The sequence below is a fragment of the Vanessa tameamea genome, chromosome 4 (genome assembly GCF_037043105.1).
Source record: "Vanessa tameamea isolate UH-Manoa-2023 chromosome 4, ilVanTame1 primary haplotype, whole genome shotgun sequence".
Taxonomy (NCBI): domain Eukaryota; kingdom Metazoa; phylum Arthropoda; class Insecta; order Lepidoptera; family Nymphalidae; genus Vanessa; species Vanessa tameamea.
In genome coordinates this window covers 11,088,380-11,108,340 of record NC_087312.1, presented here as the reverse complement: position 1 = coordinate 11,108,340, position 19,961 = coordinate 11,088,380, and the positions used below count along the sequence as shown (strand labels likewise).

Genomic DNA, 19,961 nt, shown 5'->3' with positions numbered 1-19,961 from the left:
ATCGAACAAACGAATGATTTGGCAGCTGGTGTCCAATGAGGTTCTTGTCTTTGCCAACGAACAGCTTTGATCCAAAGCTCCAGCAAAAGTGAGTCTCTTGGGAAACTAAATTTGAAATAAACTTCTAGGATTACAATAACAAATAACTACTAAGCTATAATAATATAAATTGTAACACTGTTTTAATACCTATTGTTCCCAAAAATTTATTAACAAACCAACAACGCGCTCGATCAGTTATCGATCACAGATAGGTTTACCAAACTCTCATTGTTGATGTTGCCTCACATTTAAGAACGTCTATTCCAATAGCTTCTTCTCAGATTCTGTAATTTTTAAGCTTATGTGCGTGTTATTGCGCATGCGTGTATAAGCAGAACCACTATAGTCAAGCCAATCGATATAAAGCATCATGCTATTACATTATTTATTCCATATATATTTTATATTGTTTAGAAAATAAAATGACATACGAATCATAATAAATTACTGAAATTATTATCTGTAAAATTACCACTAAATTATGAGAACATACCGAATACAATCAATGAAAGAATTAAGGTTTTTTTTTTTAATTCAAGGTAGATGGTAAGTTAAGATACCTAATAAATGCGTGATAGCTGGTTCTGAACAAATAATAATACAAAATAGATTTTAATTGAGAACCTCCTTTTTTTGAAGCCGTTAAAATATATTGTCAGCAAAAAAATATATAATTGAAAAAGTTTATATAAGTTAAAATAAATAAGTAAAGATCAAAACGTCTTAGCCGCGCTATACCTGTACCGAGAGGCAGTTTACGTACTAAATAACTATGTGTATGTGCGGCACGCGACGACGAGCGATAGGTTAGGTTTACCTCCCTTTATGAGCGCTAAGCGCGGTATGACAATTTCTGCGTTGCGTTTCATAATAATGCAAATAAATATTTGACTCATAGTCCCTTTAAAAAGTCTCATGAAAACGACTAATGCGGCATAAACGCTCTTAAGTCATAGAGCAGGAAAAAGGCATGTTTTGGGTATACAAAAGAGTATATTTGGCTTTTGAATAAGAATACTTATCAATACGTACAAGTGGAAACTCATGCCGTTGCACTTTGCCTTACGTGATATTTTGTTTCTACACCACTACGACATAAGACGGCATTTTCGCAGTTTTTAAAAGAAAGAGGTACACACTTGAAGACGGTTGCCGCGAGCCTAAATGAGCGTTTGATATAGTTTCTAAGCTCCCCGCCCCGCCTCCTGTGGTAGGTATCCTTTTCGTGGAACAATTATGAAGAATTTTAAGCCAAGCTTTAAATAAGTTTAAGAATCTATTTCACTTAGTGATATGGTTTTGCAAAAGCCAGTCTACCACAAAAATACAAAACTTAATATGTTGTGTTCCAGTTTGCGCTGAGCGAGCCAGTATAACTACGAACACCAGGGACATGTTGGTAGCGCAACGGCGATGTTACGAATGCTTAATATACTACGTTAATGTCTATGGATGGTGGTGGCCCATTTGACTACCATCCACCTATCTTATAACAAAAAATTACAAATAGTTTTAGTTTCTCTAACCTATGTTAAAGCTACATATGTAGGTTGTGTGGAAGCCTGCCAATCCACCCATCATTTACTCGCCCTATAAACATCAATCCTTTATACTGCTGCATTTCAATTAGAAAAATGAGATCACAAAGCTGACGTCACATTGGAAGGAATAGTTTATATTTCGTACTATATTGGCTATATGATGACTTTTACGATCAGGTATAGCTTATTTGCCTTTAACTCTTGTAGAAAATAAATAAATAAACCACAATTTAAAATAGAAAATATTTTTAATCAACTGTTTCAACAATGATATTTACAGATTTTTCACACTGTACAATATTTAGTTCCTATATTTACAATTTCTAGCAAGCCTATTTGGACCCACTAAAATCTTCGATGTGTCTGGTTTGTACGTATATTTGTTCAAGTAATTTAAGAATCAAAACATAGAATACCGCGATTTAAACATTTTTATTTTATACTGTATCCCTTTCATAAACAATACATTATTACATTTCCAAGCGATGTTACTAAATATGTAAAACGAATGTACGTGACCATACATGATTATGCAAATAATTTTGAATAACTAAAAAAGTTTTTGATTTAACTATGAAACTGTGGACATTATAATAATAAAAGCATTACTTGATCAACTCATCGGCTAAACAGATTACAACAAATAAAAGCGAACCTGGCTTGTCCCATAAAAGGAAATTTTTCAATTCACAATAAAAAGATTTTTTATAAAAGAGTAATACCAGAAGTCTATATTGTTTTGTTGTTTTTGAATATCACATGTGTTCTTAACATTATCGCAAAAAGATTTATTACAAATAGCAAGCAAAAACTACGTATCTATTAAAGATTAAATAAACAATATGTCTGCAAAAATGATTTAAATATACACTACACTTACTCATTTATATTTATAAAAATGGATATTACTTTGTTTATCCGGTAGGCATTTCTTAAGATTCTATTGACTTGCGGGAAGGTTTTCGACCTAGTACCTTGAACGTACTAAACGTGGCGCCAAATTAAAAACATCGTAAGCGTTTCACAGCCCAGCAAACATAGACAAAGTCGAACGTTTGTTGATTTCGTTTGTAGAACGTCCAAAAGGTATCCGATTTTTTACGTAAGAAACAATAACTAAAGTATTAAAATTCCTAATTAAAATGTTTAGCCTTCATGTCGAACCCTGGACTGCGAAAATGAGTAGTAGCAAGGAAGTACAGAGATTATCATATTACAAGTAGATCTTTTATCCACCCTTAATAAAAAATAAGTATAATTACCATGTACGCTTCAAATCTAAGAATTTAAGTTATAATTACATAATTACAAATGTGTGCGATCTCTAAGACATTGACAAGTAAAATATAAATTACATAAATTTTGATCACAGACCAATTTTTCACTATCTACGCACATATAATCATTTCATTTTTTACACATAAGGAATATATTTACACTATTATATATTTCTCTTTAATTTAATAATTTTTAAAATTATTTTAAAAACTGATCGCCACAATGTTTATAACAATGTACAATACACATACACTAAAATATAAAAACTTATAAGGCGGCTTCGAATAAATAAACAATCTACTTTAATAATATTGTGATAAAAAACACAGAAAAATTATCAATCAAAAGTTAAAATCGTACGTGTATAATACAAAAGCAAAACATTTTCCATGTTTGTGTGTATGACTAAAAATATCCTAAAATCTATAAATAATGTCTATATTAGTACATTAATATGGAATCATAAGTTATGTTCATATCAAAACATTAATCAAGATGCAATAATCGAATTTTTCACATCTATAAAACTACTTACAAAACAATTTAAAGTTTACTTTGGACTTCTGTTTTATACAATATAAATCAAATGACTCGTATTTAGTTATAATAGCAGAACATCAATGTAGAAATGGACAAAAAACGCAGTAATCAACCGATTAATGCATACATCATGTAGCTGATTTAAAAGTAACACAAACAATGCTTTAATAGATAATTGTAGTATATGTACCCTAATGTACTTTAATCTTACAAGTTACGTCTATCTGTGAAAAAATATATTACTCTTTTGAAACGCAAAAGATTGTGTTAGATTCTTATACTATTTATATGATTTTAGCTACTTTTAAATACTAGGTAATGCCATTTGCAGTATTATCATTACACTGGGGATACAATCATAGCATGATTTATTTTTTTAATTGCACCATGACAGTCTTATAACCGACCTTCGTGACCTTGAGGTGTAAACAACCATCTTGTATACGTTGTTTACTCATACGCACAAACACTGCACATAATTATCCTTAAACTATACTTCTTAAGGCCTTAGGAAATATCTCCAAAGTCCACTAAAAACCATTGATTTGATGTCATCACAGTAATCCCAGTACTTTTTAACTAATTCTTAAGTGACGTTACTTTAGCTATCAATGTGGTCAGGGTCTATTTTAGTCCCAGGCCTTATCATGACCAGCTTCTCTTCGTTATCACCGCCTTGGTGCATTGTTTCTATGGTAAGCATCATTTTCTCATCACAACTGTCATCACCCGAGTCGGAGTACATAGATTGGGTTGATGTAGCCACCTCCTGTCAAATTAAAATTGATTTAGTTCAACATTTTTCAATAATTGTATTCATAATAACATCATATGAAATATAAAGTTAATTCAGTAGTGTGTACAAACGATCGTGTAACGTCTTACATTATGGGGAGGGTAGGTTTTAATGGGTAGTCGGACATTTGGCCAGAAGTTCCAAATACAACCGTCGTATGGTTGGGAAATATATGATACATTAAGGATTAAACATCAAATGATAAAAATACTACTTTAAAAAGAGTTACTAGTTACATTATTATAGTATGTTGTTGAAAAAGCTAGTGAGTAATTATATATTACAATACCAGAGCACCAGTTAACTTTTTGGTAGAGATTTGTAATCTCCACAGGTACCTTTTATTTCATAAAAGGTCATGCATTGTAAAACATAAGTACTTACAGTTATTCTATTCTTGGTGTGTATCCGCACGTGCTTGGCGAGGTGGTCGGAGCGCATGAACCGTTTGCTGCACTCGGGACATTCAAAACGTTTTTCGCCTGTATGCGTACGTCGATGTCGTTGTAACTCGTCTGATCGCGTAAACCTGTATGTACATTAAATAAAATATTGTTAGTAAAATAGAGGCCAACTGACAGATTAAGCCATACATTACGTCTGAAGTCCTAAATAGAAACAATATAGTTATTGTAATTTAGAAAACAATTACTAGTACAAAGGGTTATGAATTAAATATTCATAAACCTATATATTAGTAACTGTTTGTATATTGAGCAGTGCACAGTACAGCCATTAGAAAAATTGTTAAAAAATAAAATTCACCATTAAATCATAAAATTTAGAGGTAATAATTTCATGTTGTCTAGCTTTTTGTGTTAATTATAATAACATTATCTTTTAATATAGCCTGCCTTTAAATTAAAAACCATTCATATCATGCTTTTAAAAACATTGCTATTACTCAGTGTAATAAGGACACGACTGCAAGTCTAAAACCAATACTGATCACAAACCTCTTTCCACAGAAGAGCCAGTTACAAAGGAAAGGTCGCTCGCCGGAGTGCCAGCGCAGATGCGCGCGCAGGTGGGACGTCTTGCCGTACACCTTGTTGCAGCCCGGGATGTGACACACGTGCTGCTTCTTGCGGTCCACCAGTCGGCTGTGAAACATAATTCACATTCGTGTCAATAAAGATATACTTCAAACAAATAGACCATTAAGCTCACATTTAAATCGTTATATTCAAATATATTTTAACAAATATCATTTAATCATGATTAAGAGTTTAATCTGAGTGGAAGCTACCATATGTACGAAGTGTATAACATGAATCTCTATTCATGTTATACTTAACTCTTTAAGTGACTAGTTTGTAAATATGCCATTGGCTAAGGCTCTCTCTCCACTTGAGGTGATATAAAATTTATTCCACTACAATGCCTGTCTTTGTCTTAAATATACATATGTATTGATTATCAGTATATAATAAGCTAATACAAATTTTATATTTAATTAATGACTAAATAGTATCTCCAAGTGTCAGCAATGCAAACATATTGCAGGTTGTAAAACAAAAGCATGGATGGCTAGATGGATACAAAACTAGAATTATAACAGATAGGTAATATCTATACTAATATTATAAATGCGAAAGTAACTGTCTGTCTGTCTGCTACGTTTTCACTACTAAACCATTGCACCAAATTTGATGGAATTTATGATGTGATATGGTATGAAGCAAGCTTGAACCCCAAAGAACGACCGCGGGTAAAAACTAGTTAGCTATAAAAAATCTATACATGTTCTACAAAATTATACATTAAAGATAATTTCTGCAGTTTAGGATATTTGGAACGAGTGCCTGAAGCAATTAATTTCCTCTTATTTTCATTTTATTATCTCATATCTAACTCACTTTTCTCCTTGATCACAGTTAGGGCACGTGCACGCGACTCGCTTCATCAACCGCTTCCCACTGTTCGGACTATTGGGCCTGTTTTTATTCGCCTCGCATTCAGTAGTGGTGGTGTTCCCCGAACTGACTGTTACCACTTGCCACTTCCCAGGCTCGTTTGGATCTTGCTGAATCTGCTGGCCTGGAAATGGTGTTTCTGAAATGATTTATAGATACATTAAATATAATAAATTAATAAAAATATAAATATCCATTATCACTGAGTAGTAAAAAAACAGAAATTTTGCACACTGGTTTTGCAGCGAGTTTATTTCTTGCCAGTAATAGTGATGTGACGTCTCTTCTATATTTATCAAATTGTCATGTTTACAATCACCTATGACGGGCTGCGGCTGCGCCTGGGGCTGCGCCTGCGGCAGCTGCGCGAGCTGCACTGCTCCCGGCAGCCCCACGGCCGGCACGAGCTGCACGGCGCCGCCCAGCCCGCCCACGCCCAGCGTCGGCATCTGACACAACGACGCGCACGCGTTAGCACACGGACTGTGGCCGCCTCTTCGGCGAGGGGAGGGGGAATTAAGGCTTTAAGAGACAATTTTTTGAAGGAAAGCTTTATTGGATATAAGTTAAATTTTAGGTCTTGTAAATACACACTGCATTATCAAAATGTAAAAATATATTAGCTTTTAGAGTGAAAAGTTATTGCTCGTGTGGTTTTAACTAGATCGATAGAATAAGTAATATTCGATTATTGATTACACATACGTGTTCAGACATCTCAAGTTAAATGTGTATCAAAAGATGTTATCACTGGAATCTCTAAAATATATATGGATATGATATTTACCTATTCTAAATTTGTAGGCTATTGTAACCAGAAGAGGAGTAAAGCATAATACACAACTTTGACAATTTATTAACGCGATATCATTGGCCGAGATCTTTACTTATTTATCGAATTCATTATGGATTTGTGATTAACTGTCTGTAGCGTATAATAAAGCAGAGTTCTATGCAAATTTTATGGAAAATGTACATTCACACAAAAAGACTTGACAATGGCAGGTTTATTTGTTAAGCTTTTACGTCTTAACCTACTTAAATGATCACGATATTTTGCATATACTGCGGCAGAGGTACAGAGTACGTATAACCGGCAGACCGCAAGTAAGCCCCCCCCCCACGCTCGTGCGAAACCTTGGCTTAATAATACTACTTTTTCTTGTTTGCATTTAATGTGTCCGCATTGCTTGAATCTTAGTCAGTTGCGTAAAGGTTTCTGACATATTTGCATCAAAGTTATTATAATCAATAAAAAACTTTAATCAGGTTATTGCCATTACCTCATATTTAATACAAATACTAAATCAATCGAATAAGACAATTTAGTATCACAACGTTGGTGAAACCTGGCACTAGTTACAATAGTCTAGGGTCCCGCGAGTGGGATACCTGTACAACATTGGCCATCCTCACATTGCTAGTTGGTATGACGGTGACCTGCTGGCCCGACGGCGTGCTGGTTATGATAGCCTGGGACTGCTGCTGTTGCACTTGATTATTTGTATCTTGTATTTGATTCTGTACCGCCTTCCGAGCAGCGTTAATGGGTGATGTTTGTTAGTTTAGGATATTGTTAATGTAATAAAGCAACATGATACAATTTCATTACCAATATTCAATATACATACATATGACATAAATACAACAATAAATTATTTCGTAAATTTTACTAATTAGGAAGTGAATGCAGTTAATGAATATATGAGATACATTATATGTATTTCATTATGTTGAAATCCTCAAATGTGATGAAGCTAGTTCCTCACCTGCAGAGTGATGGTGGGCTGCCCCTGCGCCGCGCCGGCCTGGCCCCCGCCGCCCTGCTGCCAAACCAGCCACAGTTACCGCTACGTTACTACTCACTACCCACCGCATACAACTACCCAGTCTCGAGTCGAATATGTACACAACTGAACGTTTGAACTGAATACAATTGTCTCATTTAAACATGACAATTGTGTTATATTTACATAGATTTCTTTTTTTTTTGTAATTATTACGAATTTATAATCACCCCTTACATCAATCATCAAGTAATATTGGCAGTAATTCTTATTTTGTAGTGAAGTAAACTTTCAGTAGACTGACCTGGACGTTTCCAAGTGACGCTATCTGTATCTGTTGTATTTGACCGGACGGCGTCAGCACGTTCGCGACTTGCGGCTGCGCTTGCATCTGCGAAGACATACATCACATAATATGAAATAATGCAAGCCTTAAATATACGGTATATTTACTGCTACTACTGGGAAAGACATCATTTTATTAAAGAGAAACATTTTATTAACTAGTATATGTCACCAATTTTCTACTTATTTCATCGATACAGGTTTCCCACTATCGCTAAGCGTAAGATGAATTATAGATAGACAAGCGATATTTCTTAGCTAGTTATTTTTATATATTATCGTTATAAATTATTTTAAGTAGACCCACTAGTAAATAGACGCCCGATAGTGATTAATGACGAATCACTAGACCGGGCTCATCGACTGCAGCTCTATTGCGCAGACAGTCAAACACACACAATTACAAATTACACTGTGTCAAGAGGATCAAATGTGTATGTCACCCGAAAAACAACCTGGAGGGTTTAAAAAAAATTGAACAACACCCTCCGGCTTCACCTCGAGGGTGGGCAAGGCAGTGCGTCGTTATCGAGCGGGAGGAGCGCACCTGCTGCAGCTGCGGGATGATCTGCAGGTGCGGCGCGTGCACGGGCACGTGCACGGTGTGGTACACGGTGTGTCCGTTGGCCACGCTCACGGGCACCTGCACGGGCACCACGCCCATGCCGCCCACGCCGCCGCCGCGCACCGCCACGCCGCCGCCTGCGACACGTGCAGCGCACACGTCTTACTCTCAATATTCTCCTAGTCATCTACGTTTTGTGAATATCGATATTCGCAAATAAACAAAAACTACAAATAAAATGTAATTTTCTATTGAGCTTCTTTATATTCATTTTCTACAAAAATGTTTCTATATCTATATGATTTAATAAAGATTATTTTATTTTGTGTAATGACCATCCAAAAGGGCTCGCAAAAGCCTACTTGAATAAATATTTTGATTTTATTTTAAATATAATTTCTTATAGAAGTGTAAATAATAAAAATACGACTTATAGTGAAGGTGAGAATCGACATTTAGTGTGGGTGAGTAGCGGTGATAGAATGAAACAAAAACACCAAGCGTGGATTTCTATGAGACAGAATAAGCGAGGGATAAATTATACTAAATTTTATATGGAGTAATTTTAAGTTTGAAACTTTTTGAAACGTGACTTTGTTTTCTTCTCCAAATATTTGATTTACAAACCTTGCCCGGCCGGACTCGGAGGTGACTTTGTCTCCTTCCCATTCCCGTTCTTGGAATCCCCCCCATTCGGCATACCGACGCCCCCGTTGGCGACGTTGGCTACATTGGCCACGCTCGCCACCGGCAATTGGACGCTCGTGGAACTAGGTATCGATATGGCTTGACTCGTCGGGATTTGTATCCCGCCCGCCGGGATAGAGATATTCGTGCCCGGGATAGTGATCATTTGATTGCCGGTCAAGGCGCTCAGTGGGATTGTTAAGTTAGTACCGGGGATGGTGACGGTGGCCTGTTGTTCTGTTAGCGGGTAAGCAGAGCGGAAAACAGACAACAGTTAGTATGATAGAACGTTAAGCGAGTGCGTGATAGTACGAGCTGCCCACATAGTTTGATCAGCCAGTGGAAAAGTTAATCTATGACACAGGAATGGTACGATGTAATGATTAATGGATATGAGTTGGTCGAATTAAGACATATAACGAAAATTGTGAGTTGATTGTGTCATAAAGTCTACAACTATTTTATGATTTTTCAGTGTTACCAGTTATAACTATGTGGTTAGCTGTTATTTTGCACTATTATTTACAATTCAATTATCCCTACTTTTCATCTTAGTAGTCATATATAAGGGTAAGTATATCTCTCTATATTAATGTTTTTTTAAGAGTTAAAACAATATAAAGGCTCTACAAAATAATAGCAAAAAATATATAAAAATTGGATTAACATAATTATAGTCAAAATTTTCTTGAAACGAAATTAATAATGGTGAATAAAGCGACAAGCGAAACAAATGAAATTTTAAGCATTCCCGAAGAATTGTGAAATTAGAACCCAAGCAGCTATGTGAGGGAAGAAAGACTTTGTGTAAGCTAAATTACTGAAGCTCACCTGCAGGCAAATGCATGACATTTTGCAGGAAACCAGCAGGAAGCACCGGCGTCCTCACTAGCTGACCGTTCACGAGGCTCACTTGACCCATGCCTGAGAAATTCTGAAATTATAAAATGGATCATTATATGTATCATGCAAAATATAAAAAAATATAACATCATTTAAGATAAACTGTTTTAGTTTAGTGTACTGTGTAGTTTAGTTTTAAAATAGCAAGAGACGAGATAGCCTAGTGGATATATGATATCTTAACCGTAGATCACGGGTTCGAGCCCGGACGAAGCACGCGTTTTCCCGCGCGTAATTTTTATTTATAATAATTAATTTCGTGCTTGTTATGTGTAGAAACTGTTACGTAATGTGTATACATTGACATGTATATACATTACGTAACAGTTAACTACCACACTAGTGGCGCACTAGTCATAGTGATAATCTCCAATCGGACTCCTAATGAGAAGAGGAAGTCATTGTCCAGCATTGGATCATTTTCGTTCTGTTAATTTTACTTCATATTCTAATGTTTTAAATGACGAAAAATATTTTTTGTTGCTGTATCTACTACCACTATAACTTGACTTAAAACAAAAACCTCTTTAATTTGAAAGAAGTGACAATCGCGAGAATTGTTGGTATCATAAATATTGCTCTAATTTTATAGATCGTATCGTAAGGAATAGCCACCCCTACATTCCAATGTAGTTCTTATCGGTACCAAGTATTGGACCAGGGCGGTCCCACCGGCCGCCTACCTGTGCGTGGTGCGCGGGGATGAAGAGCGCGTCCTGGCCGTCCACGGTGACGGCCTGCAGCGGCGCCATGCCCCCCACCACGCAGCCGCCGTACACGCCCCCCACTCCGCCTCCTTGTTGCTATGGAAACGAACGTAATGTTTGTTTACTTACTTGGAAAACATTCAGCATTTTAACAGTACCTTACTTATATTACTACATTATTGTCTTATAGATTGCTCTGGCATTATAACAAATGTTTTTAAATTTAAAAATATATCTTAAAATAAATTTTAAGTTATAGACCTTTCATGATAAAACATCTATGATAAACAAGATCCTAGAAATAAGTTTAAGCATTCTAAACTAAGAATGCCATTGCAATTCATGTCTAAAACTAAATTTATGGCTGATTATATAATATGTTACATTACATTATTAACTTTACATGTATGTCTTGAACATTATGTAGCAACTTTATAAAGCACAGGTTTCCATAACCAGTAACTCAAATTTAAACATTAAATATGATATAGAATTTGTTATACTTGTAAAAGCTGCGGATGTATCTGCAACAGTTGTTGTGGAGCATTCTGATATGTGGCACCGTCGTTACTGGACACCACACCACCCCCTAACAGTGACTGCAGTTGTTGCATTGATATAACCTAAAATTAAAATAATTAAAATTAAAAAAAATCCTTTATGAAAGATTTTGTTTAATGCATGTATATAATCAAATCTAATCAAAATTACATATATATAATTGATTATTACCAGAACTAAATGAGAGTGCAGTTTCAGTTGAACAGGTTTGGTTTGAAATGTATTTGCTAGATTTGACTTGCGCATGCCAAGTAAAATTAAATAAAACCTTGTAAGATATATATATATTTAAATTAAATTGTATTTCATAAATATGATTGTTTTGACAAAACATGCCGATTGTAAAATGTATTAGCATTGAAAAACTAAAATTAATTAAGTAAATATTACTTTCAAATGATTGATTTATATATTTTTGAGCCTTCAACCTTCCAATTACGATGCAAGTTGTCTATATATTATTGTAAGTACTATAGTTTATGATTAGTATACTTGTGTATTTTTTGTGGAAGTTTCAATATTAGCCTTTTTATCTAGAAAATAATGATATTACCTGAGGTTGCTGCACTTGTATGCCATTTGGGACAGTACTAGCGGCATTTACTATAGCTGCTGACAACTCATTTCCCTGAAAAGAAAGTAATTTACATAATTTAATATTTATACCTTCTTTATAATAATAATTGAATAATTACATTATTTATTTACTCAATTCAAAAATCATATTAAAAGTAAACAATTTTTAAAGCACTTCAGTTTTTAATTAATATAAAAAAAGAACCCTTATCCAATAATTATTTCAAGTTTAATTCTGAGATACCTTTAAAGTCCATTGAAATGTTACATTGACTGAACATTTTCTAGAGGACACAATTTTATTTGTGGGACATGTAGGGGATGTCAATAAAACCTTAACCCCAAGTTTGTGGGGTTACCGCCCTTGTCTCCCGCCCGCCATCTTGAAAAAAGTGGTGGAAACATATTTTTAACTGTATCTCCGAAACTATTAATTGTACGGGAAATTTGTGAAGACATATTTTGTAGAAAATCGTTGTGGCTAAAATTATGTTTATGTGACTTTTTGCCATAAATTTGAAATTTAAAAAGTTATAAGCAAAAAAGTTTTGCTTATAACTTTTGCTCAAAAATTTCCATTTTTGCTTAATGACTTTTTTCTGTTCATTTTAGCACAAAATTAGATCAGATCATTTGCTACAAATTAGGTTTTCACAAATTTTCCGTACAATTAATAGTTTCGGAGATATAGTTAAAAATATGATTCCTCCCTTTTTTCATGATGGCGGGTGGGGGACAAGGGCTGCAACCCCACAAACTTGGGATTAAGGTTGTATTGACACCCCCTACATGTCCCACAAATAAAATTGCGTCCTCTAGAAAATGTTCAGTTTGACTCTAAAATTGTAACATTTCAATGGATTATTATTATATAATTACAATTGATTGATTGTATACATTCTCATATGTTTTGGCTCGATTGTGTTTGTTTTTTATACATACAGCTAGTTAAGTATTTGATTTCATTAATAAATAACAATATACTTAACAAACATGTCAATATATTTATGGTGTCATTGTGCATCAATAAGAATGAAACAGAGTATTTACTTTGATTAAACAAAGAATATTATAACCAGTTTTATACACATTCCAATGGTTTATAAATGGAAGCATGTTTTAATGTAACAAAAAATTAATTGTATGACATCAGCCCTATTTCTATGGACAACATATTAACGTAAATCCTTGAAGCCTGTTTTCCTATTCCACTACCCAACAAGGCAAATCATCTTGTCATTGTTGCATATAAATTACTGTTGACATTCGAAATTCGAATTTGATCTAAAAACTTAATGCACTATAAAGTTTTTACTTCCATATTAATGATTATATATTATAAGATATTCATCTTCGGCTATTAAATATGTAAAATCCTTAGATATTATTATTCAGAATTATTTTTTTTAAGTTGAATTAAATTTTAAATAACAAATTAGCATTTTTATATTGATGTTCGCAAACGAATTTTAGAAGAACTTAGGCGATTACCTAATAATGCCACAACATTTCACACAGTTTACAATTTGTGCAATATATTAAAATCTATTTAAAATATAGAATATAAAGTGTTTAAACTTGATTTCATACATAATAGTGGTCTTTAGTAAAAAGCCTGATAATAGGAATTTAAGCAATGACATATCAATAATTTATCACCATATTTCATTATATTCATTAAATGGATCAAAAAGGAGTAATATGTCATCAGAAATATTATTTTGCAAACTTGATAAGGTGCATTATTACACAACCATAATACCCACTAGATGGACCTTATTTTTATCAATTCTCAATATAAGTAATAACTAAATTTTATGAGTACATAGCCTACTATTCTATGGATAGGATACCTGTGAAATATATGTAATGCATAATACATTAATAATAATTAATAATACACAAAACACGACATTTTGCAGGAAACCAGTATAAGTACAGTAGATAATGATATATGTCATGAGATATAAATATAAATTAGTAGCATATTCAGTTAAAAGGTTATATAAAGTATGATTCCTTAGGAAAAGTTTCTAGATAAGTGTTTTCGGTTGCTAGCATTGATGGAAATTGTCTTGTAACTTTCTCCACTTTATGCGAGAATATGTTGTACATTTATCGAACATAAATAGTCCTTGATGGAACACTCATGTTACCTGTAGCAGTTATTTTGATCATTAACAATTGCTGGAGTTTGTATAGTACATATGTACTGTAACTTTTGATCATCGGCAACTAAATTTTAATTTTTAAAATAGTCAATATTAATTCCCTATACTACTCACCGAGAGGCCTTGAGCTCTAAGCTGTTGTACAACAGCTGTACTGATCACTCTCATCTGAGGCTGTTGCTGCTGCAAGTACTGCTGCTGTAATGCAGCAAGTGTAGCAGCATCTCCTTGGACTTGTTGTTGGACTAGTTGTTGAACTTGTTGTTGTTGTTGTTGTTGCTGCTGCTGCTGCTGCTGTTGTTGTTGCTGTTGCTGCTGCTGTTGTTGTTGTTGCTGCTGCTGCTGCTGTTGTTGTTGTACTTGCTGCTGTTGTTGTTGTACTTGCTGCTGTTGTTGTTGCTGCTGCACTTGCTGTTGCTGCTGTGGACCTGAAATTTCGAGAAAAAAATAATATTTAATAAAAATAATGTATTTTTTACAAATGACAGGTAATTTTTCATCAAAATATATACTGACTGAAATGTTGTTGTTGCTGATCTTTTTCCTGCTGCTGCTGATCGGGCCCCATGGTGGCGGCGCCTACACGACTGCAGGTAGCCGCCAGTAATGCAAGGGGTGATTGGGTGCCACAGCCCTCCTTTTAAACAAATTGGAATTGTAAAAAAAAATAGTATACCTATATATATTACATATTATATTATTTTTTCAGGTCTTAAAATAAATTGACCATGAAAATACAGTCACTGTTACTAGAATATTTTGTTATTCATATTGAATATATGTGCATATGTCATTGACATATTACAATACATATTTCGATGGCATAATTTTATTTAAATAAAATTATGCCATCGAAATATGTATTCAACCGTTCAAAAAATTATTTAAACTCAAAAGTCCTCGTATAATTTTTTTTTCTCACAATCCATTTGTGTTTAGTCGATATCGCATTCGCACTGCATCGTACAACTTAACAAAGGGTTGCCTCGAACTCCTAAATCGATAGAGATCCACTGAGTTTATCAAAGGTGAGAAGAGTTTCGGGTGATTATTATGTTAAAAAAAAATGGCGCGAAACTTTTTTTACGATGTTTGTCAATGAACAGAAAAAGATAAAGGTAGATAAAACATTAAAGTGAAAGAAACATATGTTTAGATTTTCAAAATAGAATAATGTAAATATTAAAAATAAATAAATAATAACATAAATAACTTTTTTTAGAGAATTAATGTCATCACATACATCACACACTGTGTCTGTGCTTCACAGACTACAAAATCACAAGAGTTAAATAAACGTTAGATGAATGAAATGAACGACTTGATCTGTGTTTATTTCACTTGTTTTATAATTTAGGTAGTTTTTAAGTATATCAATTTTAGGTACTTGAAACATTGGACAATACTAAATGTAAGCTATAATAGGTAAATAAATGTCATATTTCTATTATCTCTATTTCTAAAACTTTCAGGATGTAAGTTAGTACATTTCATGTATAAGTTTCAAAGGATTTCTATTTTGTAGAATTGTAATAGTTGGGAGTCGACACGCCTTTTCCTAACAAGTGCCGTGAGCCGGGAGTCGTCGCACTCAAGGTCGCCGCCGCCCTTTGATCCACCCACCTTGGATCGCGTGACTGTGATTTTACGCATTTATAACTAGGTTACTTTTAATATTATTTTTAATTATTTGTTTATCGACATGTTTAACGAATGTAAATACATATATCAATTGAGCAAAACACAGTTTTTAGATTGAGACAACATCATGATATCTTCTGAATAAAAATCTATATTTAATGCCCTGATTATTGTAGTTGATATACAATTTTACATTCTAGAATCAAATTGATTTATACCTAACAATTAAGGTTTTCTTTATGAACAAACTTGAAATGGGTGGTAAAAAATCTGAAGGAGGATGTTGATGCTATTTCGGCAAGGGAGTAGCTCACGAAGCGGTCACAACCTCCTGCGTGTGGCCTGACGGGCCCCACACGGCCGGGGCCGCGCTCGCCCCGCCCTCCCCCTGCACCGACCGACACACGAGAACGCTGCCCGTTGGCGTCCAATCTGTTACACAATAACACTATAACCCCAAAGCCACCACGTTTTACCTTAATAATTTTGTCCTCACTAATATATTCCACTTGCACTTTTGAGAGCTCAGACGACATTATCTACTTGACACTTGCTAACAATTATTTGCCTTTGTTCACGTACGGTACGCACCATTCTCGCGACCGGCCGCCAAGCCGCGGCGAGCAAACTGACGAGTGAAAACGAACGCAATCGTCAAACTTCGGAGATCCGCCTCCTATCGCAGTCGTGTTGATCGCGTTATAAGTAAGTTTTATGATTAAGTTTTGCTATAGTGGTTTTAAAAGTATAACCGGCAGTTTTTAATATAATTTGAAGTGTTTTTCTAATCTTCATTTGGTTATTGAGCATCATTATTATCATTATGAATTACTTGAAAAGTTGAGGGCCATTAGCTCTGTCTCGCTCGAACCAAGACAGGTCTTGATTATTGGTAGGCAGCAGCTGCGCCTCTCTTCTCCTCCCCGTCGCGGGTGCGGCGCCACCGCCCGATAATAATAATTGAAAGTAGGAAGGACGTAATAATGGGTGTATAACCTCGTGCCAGCGGCCTCCTTGGGCGGGTAAAAAATGCACACATGTCGCAACTCTTTCCGAGGAAGTAACTGCATCTCCTTAGAAATTAGCACCAGGAAACTACGTCATAACAGACTCATCATACTTATCGACCTTGTGATTACAATAATGAGTTCGAATTATTTTTGGACTGCATATTTATTTAGTATATAAGTATATATACTACTACATAATCATATTATATTTATCATATTCTTTACAAAATTACTTAAAACTTTATTTAAGCTATTTTTGTGCTGTTCTTTGTCCTTATTTGTGTTTTTTAATGAATGATTCCAATAATCTTTTTTTTTAATTAGTGTTTTAAAACCTATGTAAGTGAAACATTCTATATGATCTAAGTAGATTATCTTTTTCCATGATTTTTTTTTTTTAATGCATAAATCTTTAAAATATATCTAAACAGACGTGATCGCATTATTTATATTCCAAACTGGCTTGAAATGAGAGTGAAAGTCGAGCCACGTTTTGTCAAGCGTCAGCCGAGTTTGCCCCAAGTCCATTATGCACGAATGAGCAGCCGCCCCGAGAGAGCGTATGTCTCCGGCTTAATTATCTCAAACTTTTGCAAAGTATTTCAAACCTTAACGTGTGTACATAGCATTCAGAATACGTTGTGATGAATATTGTTATCGTGAATATCCAAGTCAACAGCACTCTAAAACTATTTTATTTGATTGTATGCCTTACACTTACAGTCATAAAGTATGATTTGAAATATTATTTATTGACGATTTAAGACATTGCTAATTTGAACTAATTTCATTATGGGTGTACCTTAGTGTTGTGCGACGCGGTATGCGGTAGCAAAATGACGTGATTGTGTTTGCGTATTATACTTAATTAGTCGGTGGAGAGAACCGATGAAGTCACCATTGCATTGTTTTAGGTCAACGCCTATCGTCTAATTCTCGTTAATAAGTAATTATTACAAGTATCAAATATTCTTATTATCGTATCGTCATTTGTGAATAATCGTGACAAACTAACTAAAATAGTATACTATATAGTATACTAATAGTACTTACTAATTCCTGCTAAGTTAAACGTATAGGACAACTTGTGTAGGATTAGGTAAGTCACTCTTATTTTAAATTTAGGAAATGCAGATTTTATATACAAAGCATAATAAATATATGCGTACTTGGGTAACGTTTAAAACCTACCCAACATTTATTTGAAAGTGATGTATTTTCATCGAATAATATATATTTAGTTAGGATACATAAATGTTGCGCAATAATATTGCGCTGTTACGTTATCCTCAAAGGAATATCTTAGGAATAAATATAGCTTCTATGTTATCAAGGTGATCTGCTTTTTATCGATGCCAAGAAATTATTAACCAACATCAATCGACATGTTACGACGATTAAACGGTATAGACAGATAATAGGCTACAAAATTGCTTTGACAGACTTTCTCACAATTTACTTTTACTGTAGATATTCAGGTACATACTCCGTAATTTAAGTTAATCGTTCCAGTGATCAAAGTTACTGAAGTGAAAAGATTCACTTGCTCTTATTATTGGTAACTCACTCACGTCTTACTAAAATTAAGTTTGTGTAACTAACGACAGCTGTAACTATCTTTCATATCGTATGGTGATTCATGTAGGGCAAGGGCAGTTCATAGTGATACTTGATGGGAATCGAGCTACAGCCTGCAAGGTAAACTGACGGAAGCGGAAGTGATGGTGGGCGGGCCGGACCGCCCGCGCCACCCGCCCCCCTGCACGACACGCCCTAGCTAGAATAACATTGCATATATACTAATTAGGACATCAATAAAAAAAAACTCAAAAATAGTGCAGGTATTAGGTATAGGTTCTTCAAAAAATACGACCAAAGTTCTCTAGTAAAGTTCATGGGACTATAAAATCGTGTTCCTGTATGTTAGGCAAGGACATTATAGTATCCTATTCACCTTATAGTTTATTATGCAATACATTTATTAGGTTAGACTTATATATACTTATATTTTTGATAATTAAAACATTTTCATTAAATTTAAGTACTTGGTTATGAAAACGTATCCTAGGTATCGACGAGAGTCATATAACATAACAACAATTTACTTTCTGTGCAATCAAAATAAAAGAAATTTCGCTGCACTATAACAGAGCATGCAAAGAGTTAGTAAGAAATAATAATTAAAACGGTACTAGTGAGATTAGAAAATAGTCCTCCCATATTCAAGAGTAAAACCTCTTTCAAATGAGCAATTCATCTTCATTCACCATAGTGTGAAGAATGAGCGATAATAAATTAGAGCGCAAAAAATGTTAAAAGGATTAGTAGGTACTGTTTAGTTGTCGTGTTTGCAACACTAATTATGAAACATAAACTCTTCATGAGAGATCGTGGGGACTTAACATCTTTACTGACATCGGTTGTCAGTTGCCATTACGTAATCATAACTCATCAAACTTAATAATAAACAAAATTAACAGCCTTTAAGTATGCTGACCAAGGGACTCCTCTTTTGAGATGCGTTTTGCGGATACACATGCGGTAGAATAAAATCGGGAAAATGCACAACCTAACACGAGATAAACATAAACACAAATTAGGATAAACGTGATAGTTCAATGGTGCTTTGCCGGACCTTATCTCGTAATCTCTGGTTTAGACTAGATTTAGACGAACCATCTCGGCACGGGGCACTCGACTCATTTCAATGTAACTGAATCGTGTTTAATGCGAGTTCAATATTTTGTCGCTCAGGAATAACCGTTTTAAGTAATATTTAATAGACCTCATGAAACCTTATACACCCAATTACACTTTGTTTGTATTTAATACACCAGGTATTAAATATTTAACATCATAATAAGCTTTATATACAAATGGTCATACGTTCGCAAG

General features: G+C 34.4%; 1 protein-coding gene across 7 annotated transcripts; it reads right to left on the bottom strand.

Moving 5' to 3' along the window:
* Nucleotides 1-1,812: 1,812 nt before the first annotated feature.
* Nucleotides 1,813-16,697, bottom strand: LOC113394193 (transcription factor Sp3-like). Of its 7 annotated transcripts, none has more exons than XM_026631424.2 (16): nt 16,533-16,697; nt 14,932-15,052; nt 14,530-14,843; nt 12,222-12,296; nt 11,611-11,730; nt 11,084-11,203; nt 10,329-10,431; nt 9,438-9,734; nt 8,793-8,947; nt 8,205-8,291; nt 7,883-7,939; nt 6,433-6,562; nt 6,057-6,252; nt 5,154-5,300; nt 4,582-4,726; nt 1,813-4,170 (listed from the first exon to the last, which is right to left on the bottom strand). In XM_026631424.2, the coding sequence occupies exons 1-16, from the start codon at nt 16,590-16,592 to the stop codon at nt 4,003-4,005; spliced, it is 2,295 nt and encodes a 764-aa protein (XP_026487209.2). In that variant the 5' UTR covers nt 16,593-16,697; the 3' UTR covers nt 1,813-4,002. The 7 variants fall into 7 exon arrangements, with proteins under 7 accessions (XP_026487209.2, XP_026487216.2, XP_064076694.1 ...); XM_026631431.2 differs by having other exon boundaries at nt 7,883-7,936; XM_064220624.1 differs by having other exon boundaries at nt 16,275-16,674.
* Nucleotides 16,698-19,961: the final 3,264 nt, after the last annotated feature.

What these genes read in the sequence shown, in the direction of transcription:
- LOC113394193 (XM_026631424.2), bottom strand. Translation starts at nt 16,592, where the DNA reads ATGTCGTCTGAGCTCTCAAAAGTGCAAGTGGAATATATTAGTGAGGAC. An exon ending in TCCGAGTCCGGCCGGGCAAG is followed by an intron (nt 8,948 to 9,437) that starts GTTTGTAAATCA and finishes CACGTGTCGCAG; the next exon opens with GCGGCGGCGTGGCGGTGCGC. An exon ending in GCAGCCGCAGCCCGTCATAG is followed by an intron (nt 6,253 to 6,432) that starts GTGATTGTAAAC and finishes AAATCATTTCAG; the next exon opens with AAACACCATTTCCAGGCCAG.